The following is an 18,803-nucleotide window of genomic DNA, read 5'->3' on the forward strand; positions in this document are numbered from 1 at the left end:
TATTATTAGTTTGAGACAGGGTCTATGTACCTCAACCTACAGCTTATATGAGTCGGCTCTTCTGGATGGCCAATGAGATCCAAGAACCTATCATTTCAGACATACACATATACCCCTTCCCGTCCTGGGGTTACAGACGTGTGCATTTAATTCTGGGCTTCTATCTGGGCGCTGGGAATCTGAACTCAGTCTCACGCTTGCATGGCAGGTACTTTACCAACTGGACCACCTCCCCCTCCCCCCCCGACCTCAGAAGGCAGAGCTGATAAGTGATTCATCCAAAATATGAACCACATCCCTTGTCCTTAACCAACAGAGAATGATGGAGCTTGCTGGCCCCTGGCGCTTGCTGTCTGCTTTGGAGATTAAGTCCCAGGGTCCGTCTTCGCTACAGACTAACGAACCCGATGCCTTCCCACCCAAAGCTTCTGCCCCTGCACACCAAGGCCCAGCTGTGGGCATGGCGGGCTGAACACATGCCTTCTGAGAGCCTGGCTCACCTCTAGGGAGCTTGCACACAACCCCCATGGTGATGTTGGTACAGGCGCCGGGGCGCCACAGCCCGCTGCTGCTCTGGATCCAGTAGCAGCTGTTGTGGCTCAGCATGCTAGGGCCCAGGCCAGGGGGTCCCCAGTTCGAATAGTTCACGGCTGTGTTGTCTTGCCAGACCAGCATGCCTCCTGCAGATGTGCGAAGGGGAACAGGTGGGGCTTTTATAGGTGGGAGAGAGCAGACATTCTCTCATGAACCTCTCCTACTCCTCCCCTTTCCCAAGCCCAGAGATCGTGGCAGGCATCTCTCCTGCAGCCTGAGGCCTGGCCCTCCCCTTACCTCACACAGGGCACCCACCTTTGGGGTTGAAGTTCATGCCCAACCAGGCTCCTCGACTCTGGGCTTCAAAGGTCTGCAGGTGTTCCCAGACAAACACATTCTCCATCTCATCAAGAATGGACAGGACGGTCCCACCCGCTGGACACAGAGGAAGCCCATGTTAGGAGTGCCTCCTTATGTTGACGGTGCCCCGCCACACCCCATCCACAGCAGCACGAGTCTCAGTATGTGTGTGCCACTGGCTACATGTCACAGTACGGTCTGGGTATGAAAAGGTAAGGGAGAACCTGGGGGTAGGTGCTACCCATAGGCAAAGGTGAAAGTCCCTTCTCCAGGTCTGAGAGTCTGGGAGCCAGGCTGGCCTGCTCTCACCCACCTTTCTGGCAGCGCTGCAGCGCCTCCTTGTGGCCCAACAGCAGCTCCATGTGGAAGGCGTAGCAATGATCCCTGAAGGGAATCCAGGACGAGTCAGCCAGCCCCTGAGGACAGCTGCCGCGGTAGCTTATCCTTCGGGGAGGAGGGGGCCCTGTTGGAGTGCAGGATTGAGGATGTGGCCCAAGCAACATCCCAGGACCACCGGCGCATGCCCCAGCCTCGGCCCCAGCGGGTGGTACTCACCCCTGCTCACCCCGCACACTGCCCCCTGCAGCTTGGTGTCACAGCTGGTGGTGCGCCACGTCCCATCCACGTCCACGTAGGCACAGCCTCCCACCTGCTGAGGCTCCCCATCTTGCCAGCCCACATAATTCAGAGGCTCCTCTGAGAGCCAGGAATACCGCCGTGAGCCCTGGGCATGAGGTGGCCACGGGTGAGAAAAACGGGACGGACTCCCAGGGTGGGGGCAGACAAGGCAGGAGGGAGGAAGGGAAACCAAGGCAGAAGGTAGGGTGGGGCAGGGGAGAAAAGAAACGACTTGGCAGCCCACCTCCTCACTGGCCAGCCCAATCCACAGTGGCGCCCGCAGCCCTCTGGCGGCCTGCGTGAGGAAGGCCTGGGTGTAGGGATCAGGCACACTTGCCAGGCTGGCATTTCGGCTCTCACACAGCAGGAGGGCATCTTGCCAGCGCAGTGGCTTCTGCAGCAGTCGGAAGGTGCCGTTGAGGTAGGAGAGCTCAGTGCCAGGGGCAGGGGGTGTTGCTGCTGGGGATGGGCTCAGGGAGGGGTCTACGGGGAAGGGGGCAGGGCTCAGGCTGGGCTCTGCCTACCTTACCCCATCCCCAGGTATGAGGCTAGGCCAGGGAAAATCAGACATCAGGCCAAGAGCAGGTCTCGGCTGGGCCTGCTTGCATTGATCAGTCCTTGCTGTCAGCCACTGTTCTTATGAATGAGCTTCTTTTGCTCATTAATTAACCTTCAGAGAAAAGCTAGGGCCTTGACAGACTCCTGTCTAAAGAACCCATGGCAGAGGAACCGGGAGCCATGCAAGGAGGAGGAGATGCCTTGATGTTGAGCCTTAGGGGGTTGTGACCCCAACCATGCCAGTATGTCACACAACCCCATATCTGGCTCCCAGCAGCCTTCCTCCTGAGATCACCCACTTCCCAAACAGATACATGACTTTGGAGGGACCTCTAGAACCCTCGAAGAGAAAGGAACAACGTTTGGTCCCCTCTGGCCTGGCCCACAGCCGCTAGGCGGTGCTGGAGTGGCTACAAGCAGCAGTGGTACATACATACATACATACATACATACATACATACATACATATACATACCTGTGCCCTTCTGGCAGATGAAGCCGTGCGTCTCCTCCGTACAGCTCCGATCATCCCAGCGGCCAGTGAAGTGGGCTGAGGGGCTGTGCAGGACCACCGCACAGCTGGTCTGGGGGGAAGGGGCTACTCAGGGAAATCCCGGTGCTTTTGATACCACTGCCCCATGGAAGGGTGGCTGGGGCTAGGAGGGGGGGGGAGGGTAGGGGGAGGCAGGGGAGAGGACAGCACCAGAGGCCACAGGGACAGAGGAAAGAGAGCAGTGTCCTCACCGGCTTGGTGCCACTGGGAGCAGGGCTGGGGCCGGAGGGCTCTCCTGGCGCCCAGTTGGCATACTGCAGAGGTTCCTGTTCAATCCATTGGAAGTCCCTCTGTGAGGCGTGCAGGCCAATCCAAAGGTCAAAGGTCACACCGGGGAGGCTGGCTGTGATGAAGGCTAGTCCCCCAGAAGAAAGGCAAGAGTGATGGAGTAGTGGGCTGACCCCTGTTTGCTCTGCTCCAGCCAGTTGCAGGGCGACTGTCGTGGAGGACACCAGTGCCTCCCCACAGGCTGACCCTACCTTGCTCTAAGGGGTTTGCAATGGTGACCAGCTGGGCTTCTTGCTGTTCACAGGAGAATTGTGCCTCTGACCATTTCACCCTGTCCTGGGGGTCCTGGCCCTGGATTCGGAAACACTGTGGGGCAGGGGATGTGATTGATACCCAGCTCTACATCTCCATCCCACAAACCCAGAAGCCCTGCTGGGTGCCCCTCAGCAGATGATGCCCAGGGCTTTCAGACTGAGGCAGTAATGCCAGACACAGGGCATATGGACCTCCCTGGACAAAGCTCCACCTCTCATCCTGTTACAGGATTCACAAATGCGCAGACTCTGTTTGGGGGGGATTTGGTGGGGGGGTGGGGCTTGATACTGTTTGAGACAGGGTGTTGCTATGTAGCCCAGGCTGGCCTGGAACTCATGGTCTTCTGGACTCAGCTTCAGAATATTGGGATTGCAAGTGTGCACCACCATACCCAGCTTGGTTGTGTGTGTGTACATGTGTGGGCGTGAGCGCATGTGTGTGTGCTTATGGAGGCCAGAGGACAGTTGTTCCTCAGCTGCCGCTTGCCTTGGTTCTGTTTTATTTCTGAGACAAGGTCTCCCATTGGCTTGGGCTCATTGATAAGGCTAGGCTGGCTAGCCAGTGAATCCTGCCTCTGCTTCCCCAGCACTGGGGTTCCAGGTGTGTCCAACCTGCCTGGCTTTTTGTTTTGTTTTGCTTTTGTGGGTTCTGAGGATCATATTCAGGTCTTCATGGCCTCATGTATAACTAATACAACCAACTGAACTTCCTCCTAACACTATTTTTGGTGTGTGTGCGTGTGTGTGTGTGTGTGTGTGTGTGCGTGTGTGTGTGTTGGATTTAGGGTCTCACATATGCTAGGCAGGCACTCTACCAATGAGCGAAACCCCTAACTCCTTCCCCACTGTTTTGTTTTCATGAGGTTTTGCTGTGGTTGCTTGAGCTTTCTGTTTTGAGAAGTTCCTCTGTGTGGCCCTAGCTGACCTGGCCTCCCACCATCCTCTAGCCTTCCGGGTCTGAGTCACAAGTATATACTAGAATGCCCAGCTTCAAAACACCAGGAAAGACAATTCTCTAAATACGGCTAAATAAAAAGAACACTGGGGTGGCAGGGATGAATGGCTCAGCAGTTATGAGCACCCACTGTTCTTGTAGAGGACCTGGGTTTGGATCCCAACACCCACATGGCAGCTCACAACTGTCTGGAACTCCAGTTCCAGGGGAAATCTCTCTCCCTCTTCTGGTCTCCATGGGTATTGCACATATGTGGTACCCAGAAATAAATGCCAGCAAAAATACACATAAAATAAAAATGAAGCAAAAGAATTTTTTAAAATGAATATAGAGGGGATGGAGAGGTGAAATGGAGGTTAAGAGCACTGGCTGTTCTTCTAGAGGTCCCAAGTTCAATTTCCAGCAACCACATGGTGGTTTACACTATCTGTAGTGAGATCTGGTGCCCTCTTCTGACATGTAGGCACACATGCAGGCAGAACACTATGTTCATAATAAAAAAAAAATCTTAAAAAAAAATACAGAAAGACACACCGTGACCTCATCCATGTGTGGATATAAAAGCTGGATTACTGGGGAGATGCTCAGTGGGAGACGGAGACATGATGCCTAGGGCAAACTGGTTAGCTAGACTAGCCAGATCAGCAAGTTCTGGGCTTAAGCGAGAGACCTTACCTCTATACTGAAGGTACATGGCCATTAAGGAAACACTCGAGGTCAACCTCTGGCCTGTGCACACACATACACATACCACCCACATACAAACGTGGAAAATAAAGTTCATCTCTGGTTGGGCATTAGGCTTAGTTGGCATACAGAAGGCTTGAGGTTCAATTACCAGCACTGCATAAGACTGCATAAGCCTGTAATCCCAGCAGCTGGGCCTTCAGGAGTTCAAAGTCATCCTCATCTACATACTGAGTTCAAGACTGATCTGGGTTCCATGAGACCCTGCCTCAAAAAGGGTGTGTGTGTGTGTGTGTGTGTGTGTGTGTGTGTGTGGTTAATCTCATAAAAATTGAGACTGGCAGGGCAGTGGTGGCTTTTCATCCTGGCCAGCACTTGGGAGGCAAAAGCAGGTGGATCTCGGAATTCGAGGCCACCCTGATCTACAGAGCAAGTTCCAGCACAGTCGGGACTACACAGAGAAACCCTGTCTAAAAACATCAAACAAAGAGTTGAGAATAGAGTGGTAGGAACCGGGGACGGTAGGAGGGGAGCAGGGATAGGGAAAGTCCCGTACTGAGCACTAAGGTAAAATTATGTAAGATCGAGTCTGTTTTGGTGCTACTGTGCAGCAAGGCGAACATGACGAGGTGACTGTGTCATAAGGTGACACACAGTGGTAAAGTGACCGTCAGGTGACTGCAGAACCATATGCACTGAGCGTTTCAGACAACTCAAAGGAAGGGCTCGGGATGGTTTCCCTTAGAGCAAGAGTATGCCTTCAAGGAGACAGACACATCTGCCCTAACTTAAGCATTATATATTATATAATATATGAATGTACCAAAACACACATGGCACTCCCTAAGTAGCTATCATTTTTATGTTTTTATGTACCGGTGAAAAAATAAATTTAAATTTAAAAGAAATTATTTTTATATTGCAAAACAAGAGAATGAAATATATGCAATCATAATGTCTTGTTAAAATTGCATAAATAGAGCTGGGTAGTGGTGGTGTACGCCTTTAATCCCAGCACTAAGGAGGCAGAGGCAGGTGGGTCTTTGAGTTCAAGGCCGCCCTGGTCTACAAGAACTAGTTCCAGGACAGCTAGAGCTGTTACACAGAGAAACCCTGTCTTGAAAAACCAAAAAAAAAAAAAGCATAAATATTATTATAATTGACCAGTTGTGTGGCCCAAACACATTTTCATTCTCCTAATGAAGAATTTCTAAGGGTGCTATCTTTAATCTCTATCTGTTTTCAGTTCTGTTAGTATGCATAGCTGACTCCATGTGATACTCTCATTGGTGCAGAAGCAACTATAAATTTTTCCTGTTTGTACACATAAACATAAATAATATATACACACATACAGACTGAGTATAAATGCTCAATATTTTGTTTTATTAGTAAAGTTCATTATCAAAAGGTTTGACAACTACTGATCTAGAAAACTCGTAGAAGTATTTAGAAAACCTCACTCCCTGGTAGATCTGGTTTTATAATACACCAGCCACTTTCCAAGGAGCCTCACTCCCATTGGCACAGAGAGGCTGGTGGGGACAGACAAGAGGTCATGCAGGACTCTGTTGCTGCCAAACGGCCAAGGCTCCTGAGGCTCTACCATCCCACTGTTCCCATCCTCTCCCCTGGCTCTCTTGGTGCACCCTCCCAACTGCCTACCTTGTTAAGGAACTGGTTCCAGCCGGTTGGGCAGCCTCCTAGGGCTGAAGGTGGCAAGTCTGGGGGCTGAGTCTCTCTTGAGCTGTTGCTGCGCTTACAGATGTAAGGTAAGGCTGTATGGCATCTCTGGTCCCCCCAGTCCTCTGTGAAGGGGAGAAAAAACTGTTGCCATAGGGATGGGATGGGTGTGGCGGGGCGGGACAGCGTGGGGCGGGGCAGGCAGTGCTCTTGGTTCCCTGCTCCGAGAAAGCAGGTTGAGCTCAAGCCCTCTGTGCCCTTGGAGCCGTGGGCTCACCCATTGCTCCTTGGATACAGCCTTTCTTGGGTTTGCTCACAAAGAGGAGACTAATGCCCCCCAGGCCCACGTGGATACCCCCAACCTTAACCCCTAATGCTGGCAATGTCCCTCTGGCCCTCCTCATCCTCACCTTGGCTGGCTGTCATGTATACACACTTCTTTTCCTTGCCGATGGGTCGAGGTCTTCCCGGTGCCCAAGAGACGAAGTTTATAACAGAGCCATCTGTCCACCTACGGAGTCAGAGAACTCAGGTTCAGCCTCCTCCATCTCCAGCACTGGAGGCCACAGAACAGAGGCACCAATGGGGCCCAGTGCACCCAGAGACCCCAGGCCTGCGCCTCTAAGTAAAGCCCTTCCCAGCATGCACTGGGCTATCAGAGATGCCTGAAAACCCTACAGCCAAGAAGTGCCCAGATCACCACTGACTTCTAGTCTTTCTGCCTCAGGCTCCCTAATTCATGTACGGCAGGCACTGACTGGAGTCCCCTGGGGACTAGCATATATGCTTTGTCCAGGTCCTGGCCAGTTTTGTCTACAATGTGACACCAGCTATAATGGGGAAGTGCCACCACTATGTAACACTCAGCAATCGCTGCGTGCTGCAGTAAGGACTTAAAATTGTTATTTATCAAACAGAATGCTGTGATATCCAGTGACTTTTTGCTAGGTCTTGTATCTTAACGACATGAATGCTCTATTTCCGTGGATCTGAGTTTGAGAAGTGGTAGTGGCAAGGTGACCAGTCAACACCACGTGCCCCCAGAGTCTCCAGAGCAGGAAGCCACAACTAGGTGGACCACAGCAGATGCAACAGCTTAGCATTTCGTCATCTGAAACGTGGCAAACTGGTCCATGCTGTAAAATATTCTATGTGGTATTTATACCTAGTCAGAGACTAGCCTAAAAATGATGGTCATCGAGGGGCTGGAGAGATGGCTCAGAATGTGTACTGCTCTTCCAGAGGACTACAGTTCAGTTCCCAATACACACATGGGTGGCTCACAATCACCTATAACTCCAGGAGATCTGGTGTCCCCCTTTGGACTCTGTAGGTACCAGCACACGCACGCACGTGCACGCACACAGAAGCACATACACATACATAAATTTTCAACTCTTTCAAAAATTAAAAATGATGAAAGGAATACTGCAGTACAGTTAACAATTAACCTTTAAAAATAAAAAGAAGCAAGGTATGGTGGCACACACCTTTAATTCCAACCCTGGGGAAGCAGAGGCAAGGAGATCTCTGTGAATTCAAGGCCAGCCTGGTCTACATAGGTAACCATGGCTATACAGTGAGACCCTGTCTCAAAAATAAATAAATACCTAAATTAAATTATAACTGATTTATTTATTTATTTATAGAAATAAATTTTTTGGCATTTTGGAGTATTTGTGTCACGAGCCATTTCCCCCCTAAAAATCATTACAGGAACCATCACCCTGGGGAGTCTGCAAGGAACCTCACACCCATAATTATGTTTTATTGAGAACCTGCCCCACACCCAATTAAGCTGTTGATGGAGAGCTATCTGTTAGCAGAACCCGCCTCACATTCCAGCTATCCAGGGAACCAGGTGTGGCAACTCGTGACTTCTTGGCCTACCTGTCTGTCCGAATGTAACCTCTTGGCCTACGTGACCGGGACCACGCGGCGAGATCCCGTGCCCTGCCCACCAAGTCCTCATGCAGGGCCTATATAAGCAGCAACCATGATCCTAATAAACGGAGGCTTTGACAAATCTGCTTGGCCTCATTCTTCTGTCCTAGCTCATTCCCTTCCAGGTAGCGCCCCTCCGAGACCCTGGAATAACTGATTGCAGGGTGGGTTACAAACCCCTAGACTGAGTAACCCACCCAATGCAATAGACATATTTGTTTGTAGTCCAGGAATCAAGGGTCTCAAGAACCCTAGGCAAACATCCAACCACCAAGCTACATCCCAAGCCCCTCAATTTGCAACTACTGATCCTTACAAGAATCCCAGGAGGCAGGTGTCACTATTGTCACCTTCAGATAAGGTCAAATGCAGGTCTATCTGCCTGTTTGGTCAGCCCAGACACCTCTAGCCTGGGGACACAGCTAGCCACACACATACACACACACACACACACACACACACACACGCACACACGCGTGTGCCTTCTCACACCTACTGCCCACCAGCGCTCCCACCTGAAGCGTCCGTCATTCTCCGAGGTGTGCAGGCCGATCCACCAGTGCTGCTCCTGGCCCGAGGAGAACTGGGGAAAGGAGCAGGCAGAGGTTAGCAGCCTCCCTGTCTTCAACCTTTGCCCTTTCCATAACCACTTGCTGTCTCTCATGCCCACCTTCTGTAGGTTTTGCCCCAAGAAGTCCAGCTCTGCTTGGCTGTGAATGGAGGTCAGCTCTGCTTGGAACCATGTGCAGATGCGCTGTGCTTGCGCCCATGACGAGTGGTGCTCAAAGAACTTGTATTCCGCCTCCTGGAAGTGCAGCCACTCCAGCCGGCCTATGGGAGCAGTGCAGGGGTGGGAGCGGGCGCCAGGCCGCTAGACAGGCCCTCGAGAGCTCTAGGCTCGGACAGAGCCAGAGCACGCAACAAGTGACTTGCAAAGATGAACCTGGGCCAGGCCCTTGGCTTGACCTTCCTTCCACACCATGGAAGCAGGGCAGTAGCATCCAGTGCTAGCTAACTTAGTCCCCCTTGGGGTGGAACCCTTGACCTGCTTTGGGCCAAGGTAGGGATCAGGTAGCATGGGGGGGGGGGCCTCACCTTGTGGACCAGCATCTGGTTCCCGCACATCCACACCTACAGAGCAGAGTCAAAAATGTCAAGGGAGAGGGGGGCCGGATCCCCTAAATTCCTGGCTTCAAAGTCCTTGTCCAGCACTTGCCCCCCTCCCACCCCACTTACTACCACATCCAACCTCTCGGGATCTTGCAGATCCAGTCAAGCTGTGTCTGGCATTGCATGGCCACCCACTGCAGGGAGGCCAGGTCCAGCACTGCACAGCCTCGGATGTCATCATCGTCGTGACGGCTCCGGTCAAAATTGTGGTAGGAAAACTAGAAAGCGAGACAAAGACGGAAAGTGGGATGTATGACAGGCAGCCGAGAAGGTCAGTCGGAGCTGAGGCCTGCCTAGCTGGGTGAGCTGGGTCTTTAACCCGATTGCTTTTAATCAACCCGCACTGGTCAAAATCCTTGCCCATGCCAGGCCCTGCCAGGCCCCAGCGGGTGCCCACCCACAACCAAGCCCTACCCCCCTCCCCAGCCTGCCTTTTCCACGGCTCCTCACCCCTAGACCATCGCTCCAGCGCCAGTTCTGACCCTCCCGAGGATCTTGGCGGTTCAGGCCAATCCAAAACCAGTGCTGCTCATGGCTCTCAGGCTCTGACTCACTTGGGTGGGGACAGAAGAGAGGGGAGGTGAGAGTGGCTGGCACAAACTTCGCCATCCATGCTGCAAACTTAGGAACCAAAGCACCGTAGGGTTTGTTTGGCTGTTTGTTTGCTGAAAGTTCCCTCCCTAGAGACAAGGAAAGCCAGACCAGGTGCCCTGTTTAACTCAAAAAGCACAGCCTGCCTGCCTGGGCCTTGACCTCTTTCTGGGGTACCCTGGCCAGCAGAAGTCGGCATGTCTCTCACTTGGGGTGGTGAGAAGGTTGATGAGCATATGGGGAGGAGGGGGAAGAGAAACCAGAGGATCTGGAGCTCAAAACACCCAGATTCAAATCGTGATTCATCAAGGACCTACGTGACACTAGGCAGACAACCTAACTCATCAATACAAGCTGAGCATGAGACTGTGTAACGGGCAGGGCGCCAAGGGACGCCAACAGTCACACGTGAGCATGAGACTGTGTGACGGGCAGGGCGCCGAGGGACGCCAACAGCCCACATGTGATGGGCTACAAAAGTGGCAAACACGGGCTGCTGTAATTACTAGTCAATTGATAAAATCCTGACTGCTAGGAGGAGATAACCCTGAAATTAAGATCTTGGGAAGCCTGGGTCCACTTGTTTTGTTTTTTTGTTGTTTTTTCACCAATAATAAATGGTTACAATGCCATGTGCCATAAATTACAGTCCTCAGAGCATACGGGGAAAGATGGGATTTGAGCCCGCTCCTTATCCATTCCTGAGCACTTTCAGCTTTTCTCCAGCTGTCTTTCAGGATAGTTTAGAGAGGGGTGGGTTCTTATGAAATGCTGCCGGCGGTGGAGGTGGGTTGGAGTGTGTACGGAAATCTGCAAAGGGAACTGTGTCTGAGAGACAAGAACCGACGTTGCTGGCTACAGGGTCTCCTGTGAGTGGGTCACCCCTGTGCATTCATCCAAGGTTCCAGGAGACCATGGCAACTTGAAGACAGCAGGATGGTTCTGGCATTCCTCACAGATACAGGCCTTTCTAAGCCCCAGCTGGACCCTCTCAGGGCACCGTCAATCTGTCCACCTTCTCACCCCGAGCCTGACAGAACCAAACTCTAACAACCAAGCCTGTCCCCACTCAAGTGCAGGCCACCACACCCATTCAATACCCAAAGATCTTGTTGAGCAGGTTGGCCACAAAATGTTCCTCCTCATAGCTGGCCAGACTCAGCAGCTGTGCCCCCAGCTCCCGGCAGACCCCCAAGGCCTGGACCCAGCTCTTCTTCTCCTGCAGCCGCTCTGAGCTGAACACCTGCAGAAGCAAAGCCAGCTGTCTAAGCTGTGGCCATGGGCACCTGCCACCTTCTCAATGCAGCAGTAGGATGAGGTGCTGTGGCCTCACCAGACAGCGATAGCTAAAGACAATCCTATCTCAGGAAGGCAGATGACACCCGTGGCTCCTGGCAAGAGCCCCTCTGTACCTCATCCTCAGACTGGGGGTTAAGCTCTAACCCTAGCAGAGCCACAACTGACTGAGGACAGGCTCCGCCTCCCCCACTGGACTTGAGTTTCTGTATGCAAGAAAAGGCCTCAGAAGCCAGGCATTGTGGCACACGCATACAAACCTAGTACTTGGGAAATAGAGGCAAAGGTCATAGGTCAAGGTTTTCCTTAACTATATGGTGAGTTTGAGGCCAGGCTGGGCATAGTGGCTTAAGGCTGTATCAGCACTTGAGAGGCTGAAGCAGGATTGCCAAGAGCTAGAGGCCTGAGCTACAGAGCAGGACCCTGCCTCAAAAGCAAACACAAAAATCTGAAACAACAAAGCAAATTGGTGGTTCCCAAGCTTGTCAAATTACTAAGCCCTACCCAGACCTTCCGAATCCCAACCTCTGCATGGCAGCCGGAGATGCACTAGGGACAGAGCCCAGGACCTTGTACGTGCTACACTAGCAGATTCTCTTCTTGTCAGTGTTCCCAGGGAACCCTGAAGAACACGCTGGGGTCCGGCTCCTTCAGCCCTTCCCATCTGTTAAGCACCTACTACGCATCAGGCCTCAGAACCCACTGACAAATTCCTCATCAGCAGTTACTCTGGTCTGTAGTCTAGACTGGAACCCCAGGGTCACAGATCCCAGGGTCACCACAATCCGTCCCCAGGTCCTCCCGGCTGGGCTGCCTTGGTGTTCTTGTCCCTCCCCCCCCCCTGCCCTCCTCCACGCCAGCTGGAGTATCCCACCTTATAGCAGTGTCGAAGTTTGGGGTCTGAGGCCCAGCCCTGGGGACAGGAGCCAGTGAGGCTGGGTGTGGGGTCCGGCCCAGGCAACTCTGGTGTCACCGGCGTGCCCAGGCTCTGCCGGCAGATGTAGCGAGCCCGGAATGACGTGCAGTTCTTCACCTCCCATAGTCCCATGGCACTGCCCGTGGCCAGAGCCACACAGCCCCCACGCCTGTACCCTGAAAGGGAGAAACAGCTTAACTCTACAGGGACGAGCTCTGGGGGCCAGCACCCAAATGAGGGGAAGGCATGAGGCACAGTCCCAGTTCCATGGCTGTGTAGGGGATACCTAGCCATTCTGAGCCTATCTCGTTATGTACCCCACTAGGTTATAGGAAGGTTAAGAATGACACCGAAACTGGGAGTAGTGGTACACACCTACAACCCCAGTACTCAGGGGGCTGAGGCAGGAGGATTGCTGCAAGGTCAGTCTGAGCTACATTGTGAGACCCTTTTTCTAAAAAAGACAATAAATGTGAAATACATCACTGATGTACAGATAGATAGCAAGTATCTGTATCATGTTCACTATTGTGTGCACATACATAGGTGATCCCTTTCCATCGGTTAAATATATATAAGCCTCACTACAACTGACCCTATAAGCAATGTACCACCATCCCCATGTGAAGATGAAGAAACACAGGAAGTTCAGCTAGCAAACAGCAATGCCAAGGGTCTGAGCAGGCCCGCAGGCTCCGGGGCTAACGGGTCACATGGTACAAACGAACAGCTGACTGGGAAGGCCTCGCACTAGGAACTGACGCAGCTATGGGTCTACCACAGCCCCTGCTTCCTATCAGCCATACGGGGTTAACGGCTCACCAGGCTGGTCTCGGTTCCAATGGGTGTATATGACTTCGTCCCCGCTGAGCCAGCGGAAGGAGCCCGTGCCGTTGAGGTCTTGCAGGGCTGTCCAGAAGTACTCGCCCTCCCAGTTGTAGACGAGGCTGCTGACGAAGGCCTGCTCAAATCTTCAGAAACAAGCCAGTTAAGGCAGGTCACTCACCGGGAGCTTCCCCTAAGCCCCGGACCACAGGCCGGACACCCCGCCCAGAAACTCAGGTACTTGGCATGGTCAGTAATGTGCCCTGGAAAATGGGGGTGCCTATGAACTCACAGAGTATTTGGGCTCTTTCTATTGTCCATACTTTTATTTCTTGGGCATCCAGCCCAAACCTGCACCCACCCCTCTCCTTCTCTACCATGAGGTCCTTAACCACACATCTCTTTCTTGTAACAAGACATCAGCCCACTGAGGTTCACAGGACTCAGGCAGGGTCACAGGAGAGGGCTGGCGGGGACTTCTGTCCGTCCTCTCTACCTGTTGGTGATGGTGACCAGCTGAGAGCCATGGTCGGTACACAGCCGCCGGGCATCACTGTAGGTCACTTGGTCCTCTCCCAGCCAGTAGCAGGATGGGCTATGCCACGTCCAACCCTGGCTCGAGAGAAAAGACAGGAGGGGGGGTGGCTATGGGAGGAGGACTCCACCCTTAGCTGCCAGTGTTTGTGCAGCAGTGACATCAGGATGTGGCTGGGTATGTGCAGGACAGAGGGGACTACTTTGGCTCCGGAGATCAGTGCCTGTAGTATGTTCTGCCTCCGACTACTCTCAGCTACCACGACCAACAACTGTTGGACCTGGGCAGGGGCACTGCTGCAGACAGCTGATAGCCCTGCCTAAGGCCTGGCTCTGATAAATACGTAGCTTTCTAACCAAGAAATGCAGGGGCTGGACATATATACCTCAGTGGCAAGAACAGACTTCTAGCATGTGTGGGGCCTTGGGTTCAGTCCCCAGTACTGAGAAAAGGAAAACAAAACCAAAAGTAATCAGGGGTTGGAGAGATTGCTTAGTTGGTAGAACGCTTACTATGCAAGCATGAAGACCTGAGTTCAGATCCCCAGAACTCATGTCAAAAAAACAGGGATGGTAGCACATGTTTTTAATCTCAGCTGTGAGGAGCAGGAAGCAGGCCGAGTCTTACAGATCTGCTGGCCAGCCAACCTAACTTACTGGGGGGTCCCAGTCTCAAAACAAATACACATGTGCATGCATACACATATAAGCATTTAACATGTGCGCACACACATACACTCATAAAAATAATTACCTAAAAATAACCAGGTGCTGGCAAGATGGCTCAAAGAGTAAAGGCCTTTGCCACAGTGACCTGAGTTCAGTCCACGGATCTCATGGTAGAAGAAGAAAACGGATCCCCAAAATCATCCTCTGGTCTCTACACACTCACTACGACACATGCATGACACACACTCATATGACAGCCACAGGGACAGGAATGAGAAATAGAAATAATAAACTAAACAGTCAGCATTAACAGAAGAGGGCAGCTGGCTCAGCCACCAGGGCTGAAAAGCTATGCAGAGGCAGCAGGATGGAGCGTGGTCCTCAGGAGGCTGCAGAGTGGAGTCTGGTAGAAGGTCCCTGGAGTGGGAGGGAGGCAGAGGCAAAGGCAGACCTTCATCAAAGAGAGAAGTGACCACCTCGGGTGCAGTAGCTGCTCCAGAGCAGAGGCAAGAGGTGAGACAGAAGAAGTGGATAATGTCGGGGAGGCACCAGATGCCAAGCAGGGCCTAGACAAAGACCCCTGGCTATCCAAGTGTCCCCACTGGACACACATTCCCAGCTGGCCTCCAGTCTCCTGCTCCATGGCACTCACACCAGGACAGAGCCCAGCCCTGAGCTCCCTGACTCCAGACTCCTCAGCTGGGCTCCCCCTGCAGCGACTGTGATCATCACACCTTTTAGGGAGGGCTCAGCTGGGGCTGGGCTTGTGGAAGGAGTTTAACCCAAAGGAAAACACCAAGGAGTGAAACCTGCACCCAGGAGCCGCTGCACGCAGGCCACCAAGGGTGCTTTATGGGCGGCCTTTCTACATCACTCCACTCACACCCCCGCCGTGCTGAGGCGGCAAAACACGGTGGGGAGGTCCATCACCCGCATACCCTCCTTTACAAGTCACAGTCCCACCCCCCTTTATTTTTCCCAAACTCGGATAGACCCCAGTGAGCAGGACAAGGAAGAGAAGGCCATTCACACAGAGTGGCCTCTCTCCACCAGAGGGGACAGCCAAACACACTCTTGTCAGACTGAGGTATTAAAGACAGCACAGAGCAGCCCCTGCACAGCCTGCTCTTACCATGACTAGAACACGCTTAATTTGTTTGGCCTCCTTGTACCTGGCTCTTATAGGAAGTAGCTTCCTTATAGAAACTCAGAGGTAGGTGGGGCCCTACGCTCCCCCCCCCATAGCTCCCCTCCTCACTCTTCCTAATACTGTCCCCTCAGGAAGGAGCAGTTAGGAAACAAGAGGACAGAAAGATGCTGCGGGTTTCTTCTGCCTCCCGCCCCCAGCCCTCTGGAGCCCCCGGGGCTGACCCCACCCCGGGCAGTTCCAAAAACACCCTCACCTTCCGGCAGCCGTGGTCCTCCTCAGCAGCACCCTGGCTCAGTCGGCCTGCCTTCTTGCAGATGGATGGCAAAGATTGGTTGCAGGGACTGTCATTCCAGCGTCCTTCCTAGGACACATGAGAGGGAAGCCTCACCCCAAATCCCACCCTCCCCACAAATCTGTTTCTAGATCTGAACCTGTCTCTTGCTTGCTGTGCGATTCCTAGCAACCAGGCTGAATTCTCTCTGTCCCAACGGAACAGAGCAGAGTTAGCTCAATGGGCTTCATAGGTAAATGAAAGAATGAGTTGCTGAGGGGCTGGAGAGATGGCTCAGCAGTTAAGTATACTGTCTGCTCTTCCAGAGGACCCGGCTTCAATTTCCAACACCCACAAGATGGCTCATAACCATCTATAACTCCAGTTCCCTGTGGATCCAGTGCTGTCTTCTGACCTCCACAGGTACCAGGCACGAAGGTGGGATGCAGACACACAGGCAGGTAAAACACCCATACATGTAAACGTAAACTTTAAAAAAGTTATTGCAAACTTTCTGAGGTTTCTGAAAATCTCCCTCTAATTACTCTGGATTGTGGGTAGTCTGGGGTGACTGGACTGTGAAAACTGAGTTCATGGGTGTTGTTTATAAACTAGATCTCAGTCTTATGATTGTACCAATAAAGACCAGGGAGTCTTCAATGCTGGTGAAAACCTGCTGAGGCCGAGGAGCAGCCAGCGGACCTTCCTCCTGAGCCAACTTCTTAGAAAAAAAGAGCTTCACTTCCATTATCCCAACCAAAAAGGCCCGTCACACTCAAAGTCCCTCCCTACTACTTCCTGTCCTTTTCTCTATCCGTTTTCCTAACTCCTCTTACTCTCTACGGTTACTTCCTGTCAACTAGTTCTGGATCTGCCTCTTGACCCAAGGTTGGTTTTATTGAATTAACACAATCTTAGGGTTCACAGTGTGATCAAATATCCTGTAACACATGGGTCTTACCCTTGGGACTACTGAAGAACGGGGGCTAGTATAGGCTGCTGTACCCTGAATGCCAGGCCTGAATGGGTGATGGTAAGGAGGAACACCTGAGCCCACCTCACCATCCCAGCCAGCACCGAGTCTACCATTAGGCTCCACCATGACAGCCCAGAACACAGGAGACGCCTGGCACACAGAAGACACTCACCAAATCATTTAAATGTTTAAACAGAATCCCTAGTGCAGATGGATCTGGTACTTAGCTCTATGGCTGCATCTGATAGCAGGAGAAATAATCTATGCTCAAGGCTCAGGCTCTTCTGGCAAAACGTGCCTCAATCCCTTCTCCCACCCACCCTGAGCCTGAATCAAGGCACCGCAAGCAATCATCACCCATGGTTTCTTGAGAAGACAGAACCCTGAGCTGAGGGCAAGGGCTGGCTTGCCCAACCTCCCCATTGTGTAGGTTCCAGTGCCACCTGCTGGTGGGGAGGAACAGCTGACAGGAGACCAAGAATGGGCCTGCCAGTTTGCCTAAGGCTTCTGGAGAATTCTCTCTACCAACCCTGCGGGTAACTTAGCTATAGAGGTGAAGGTGGGGTTCAAACCCTACCTGTGGATGGAAGGGGCTCAGTGTACCCAACAGACTAATAGTAGGTCACCTATATTTCAGCTGAGGGGAGGGCACCCTGAAAGTGGAGGTGGAGGGGGCGCTACGGTGCTGTGATGAGGAAGGGGAGTCTCACCGGCCCCCAGATGGTGACACAGTCCTCCAGGCTGTCACGGAAGTTGTTGGGCTCAAAGGGGTGCCAGTGGGTGAAGCTCACGAGACTCCCGTCGGACCACTCGAAATTCATCTGCAGTTTCAAGTCATTGAGGCCAATCCACAGCTCCTCCACCTCTGAGGTACAGCGGGGGCGGGGGGGGGGGAGACACTGAAGCCAGCCACGAAGGAAAAGCACATTCCTTGCGTTTCCTGGAAAGGCGGGGATTGGATATACAGATTCCCCCTCCCCTCTGCCCAGCATGGTAGCCAGGCAGCCCCTTACCTTGCTTGATCTGTTTAGTGATGAACTCCAGTTCAGCCATACTGTGGATGCTAAGCAGGTCACCCCCACCCCGTAGACACGCCCTCTTGGACTCCTGCCAGCTGCGCTTCTCAGCCTGCAGGCGGTAGCAGTGGCCCTGGAAGGGCTGCCAGCTAGGGTCACACTCCACCTTGACGTTGGTCCACCTGTCTATGGAGAGAGGCACATGGATGTGCTCATACATACATTCATACATACATACATACATACATACATCGCCCAGTGGGTGACACACACCCCCTCCCCAACTACAACAGGGCAGGCCCTCTCTGGCTGAGACGGGCGGGTGATGGAACACACCAGCATCCTAAGCCAGGATCACCGGTAAACAGGGTTTCCTGCTAAGAGACCCAAACTTATCTCGAAGCCCCTTTGCTTATTAAATGAAACCTCATCAAATAACATTCACGGGGTACCCCCACTTTGTTGGCCTGGGAAGTCTTGGGTAAAAGAAATGAGGGGAGGAGTCTTGAGTGAGTGAGGGGCCCTGTCAGAGATGGCGTGAGCAGCTAACAACATCACGGGGTACTTCAGGTCTGGCAGACCGGTCACATCACTTTGACAGGGTCTGTCGCCAGTTCCCTTCCCTCTCCAAACCTCCTCTCGCTTCTAAAGGCCCTCACCTGCACCCACAGAGGGGCCTTTTAGGTTTGTCCGCTAAGGAATGGCACCGAGGGCACTGAGGCAAACAAGTCCTTACTTGGGTTTTGGCAAAAGAAAACAAAATTTTATCCAACCACCCACAACATCAGGCTCAGGCAGGATTCAGTCTCGGCAAGAGTGAGGATGTGGGCCCATCCGATGCATTGCTCCAGATTAGACTTCTGAGATCAGCCCCATACAGGTCAACTGCGGGGTGCTCCCGCCCTACTTCTTGCTAGAGACTCCTCAGAGGGGGTGGGCTGAGAAAGGGAACAAG

The 18,803-nt window shown here is 52.7% G+C and overlaps 1 protein-coding gene across 2 annotated transcripts in view; it reads right to left on the reverse strand.

Annotated features, from left to right (window-relative positions):
• Mrc2 (mannose receptor C-type 2) overlaps positions 1–18,803 on the reverse strand; it is a 55,946-nt gene that overhangs the window by 1,837 nt on the left and 35,306 nt on the right. For both annotated transcript variants that reach the window (XM_050120432.1, XM_050120431.1), the window contains exons 7-28: positions 17,846–18,034; positions 17,543–17,697; positions 15,839–15,946; positions 13,729–13,844; positions 13,230–13,378; positions 12,366–12,583; positions 11,296–11,438; positions 10,055–10,157; positions 9,684–9,822; positions 9,530–9,565; positions 9,105–9,265; positions 8,950–9,017; positions 6,901–7,001; positions 6,473–6,615; positions 3,103–3,217; positions 2,815–2,978; positions 2,546–2,654; positions 1,757–1,995; positions 1,450–1,618; positions 1,208–1,357; positions 850–969; positions 501–680 (exon numbers count right to left, since the gene is read on the reverse strand). In XM_050120432.1, coding sequence (XP_049976389.1) covers positions 501–680; positions 850–969; positions 1,208–1,357; positions 1,450–1,618; positions 1,757–1,995; positions 2,546–2,654; positions 2,815–2,978; positions 3,103–3,217; positions 6,473–6,615; positions 6,901–7,001; positions 8,950–9,017; positions 9,105–9,265; positions 9,530–9,565; positions 9,684–9,822; positions 10,055–10,157; positions 11,296–11,438; positions 12,366–12,583; positions 13,230–13,378; positions 13,729–13,844; positions 15,839–15,946; positions 17,543–17,697; positions 17,846–18,034 — 3,075 coding nt within the window. The remainder of the gene's footprint in view (positions 1–500; positions 681–849; positions 970–1,207; positions 1,358–1,449; positions 1,619–1,756; positions 1,996–2,545; positions 2,655–2,814; positions 2,979–3,102; positions 3,218–6,472; positions 6,616–6,900; positions 7,002–8,949; positions 9,018–9,104; positions 9,266–9,529; positions 9,566–9,683; positions 9,823–10,054; positions 10,158–11,295; positions 11,439–12,365; positions 12,584–13,229; positions 13,379–13,728; positions 13,845–15,838; positions 15,947–17,542; positions 17,698–17,845; positions 18,035–18,803) is intronic.

This window comes from Alexandromys fortis, unplaced genomic scaffold (genome assembly GCF_014885135.2).
Source record: "Alexandromys fortis isolate MF-2015 unplaced genomic scaffold, M_Fortis_MF-2015_v1.1 scaffold_174, whole genome shotgun sequence".
In the NCBI taxonomy this organism is placed as follows: Eukaryota; Metazoa; Chordata; class Mammalia; order Rodentia; family Cricetidae; genus Alexandromys; species Alexandromys fortis.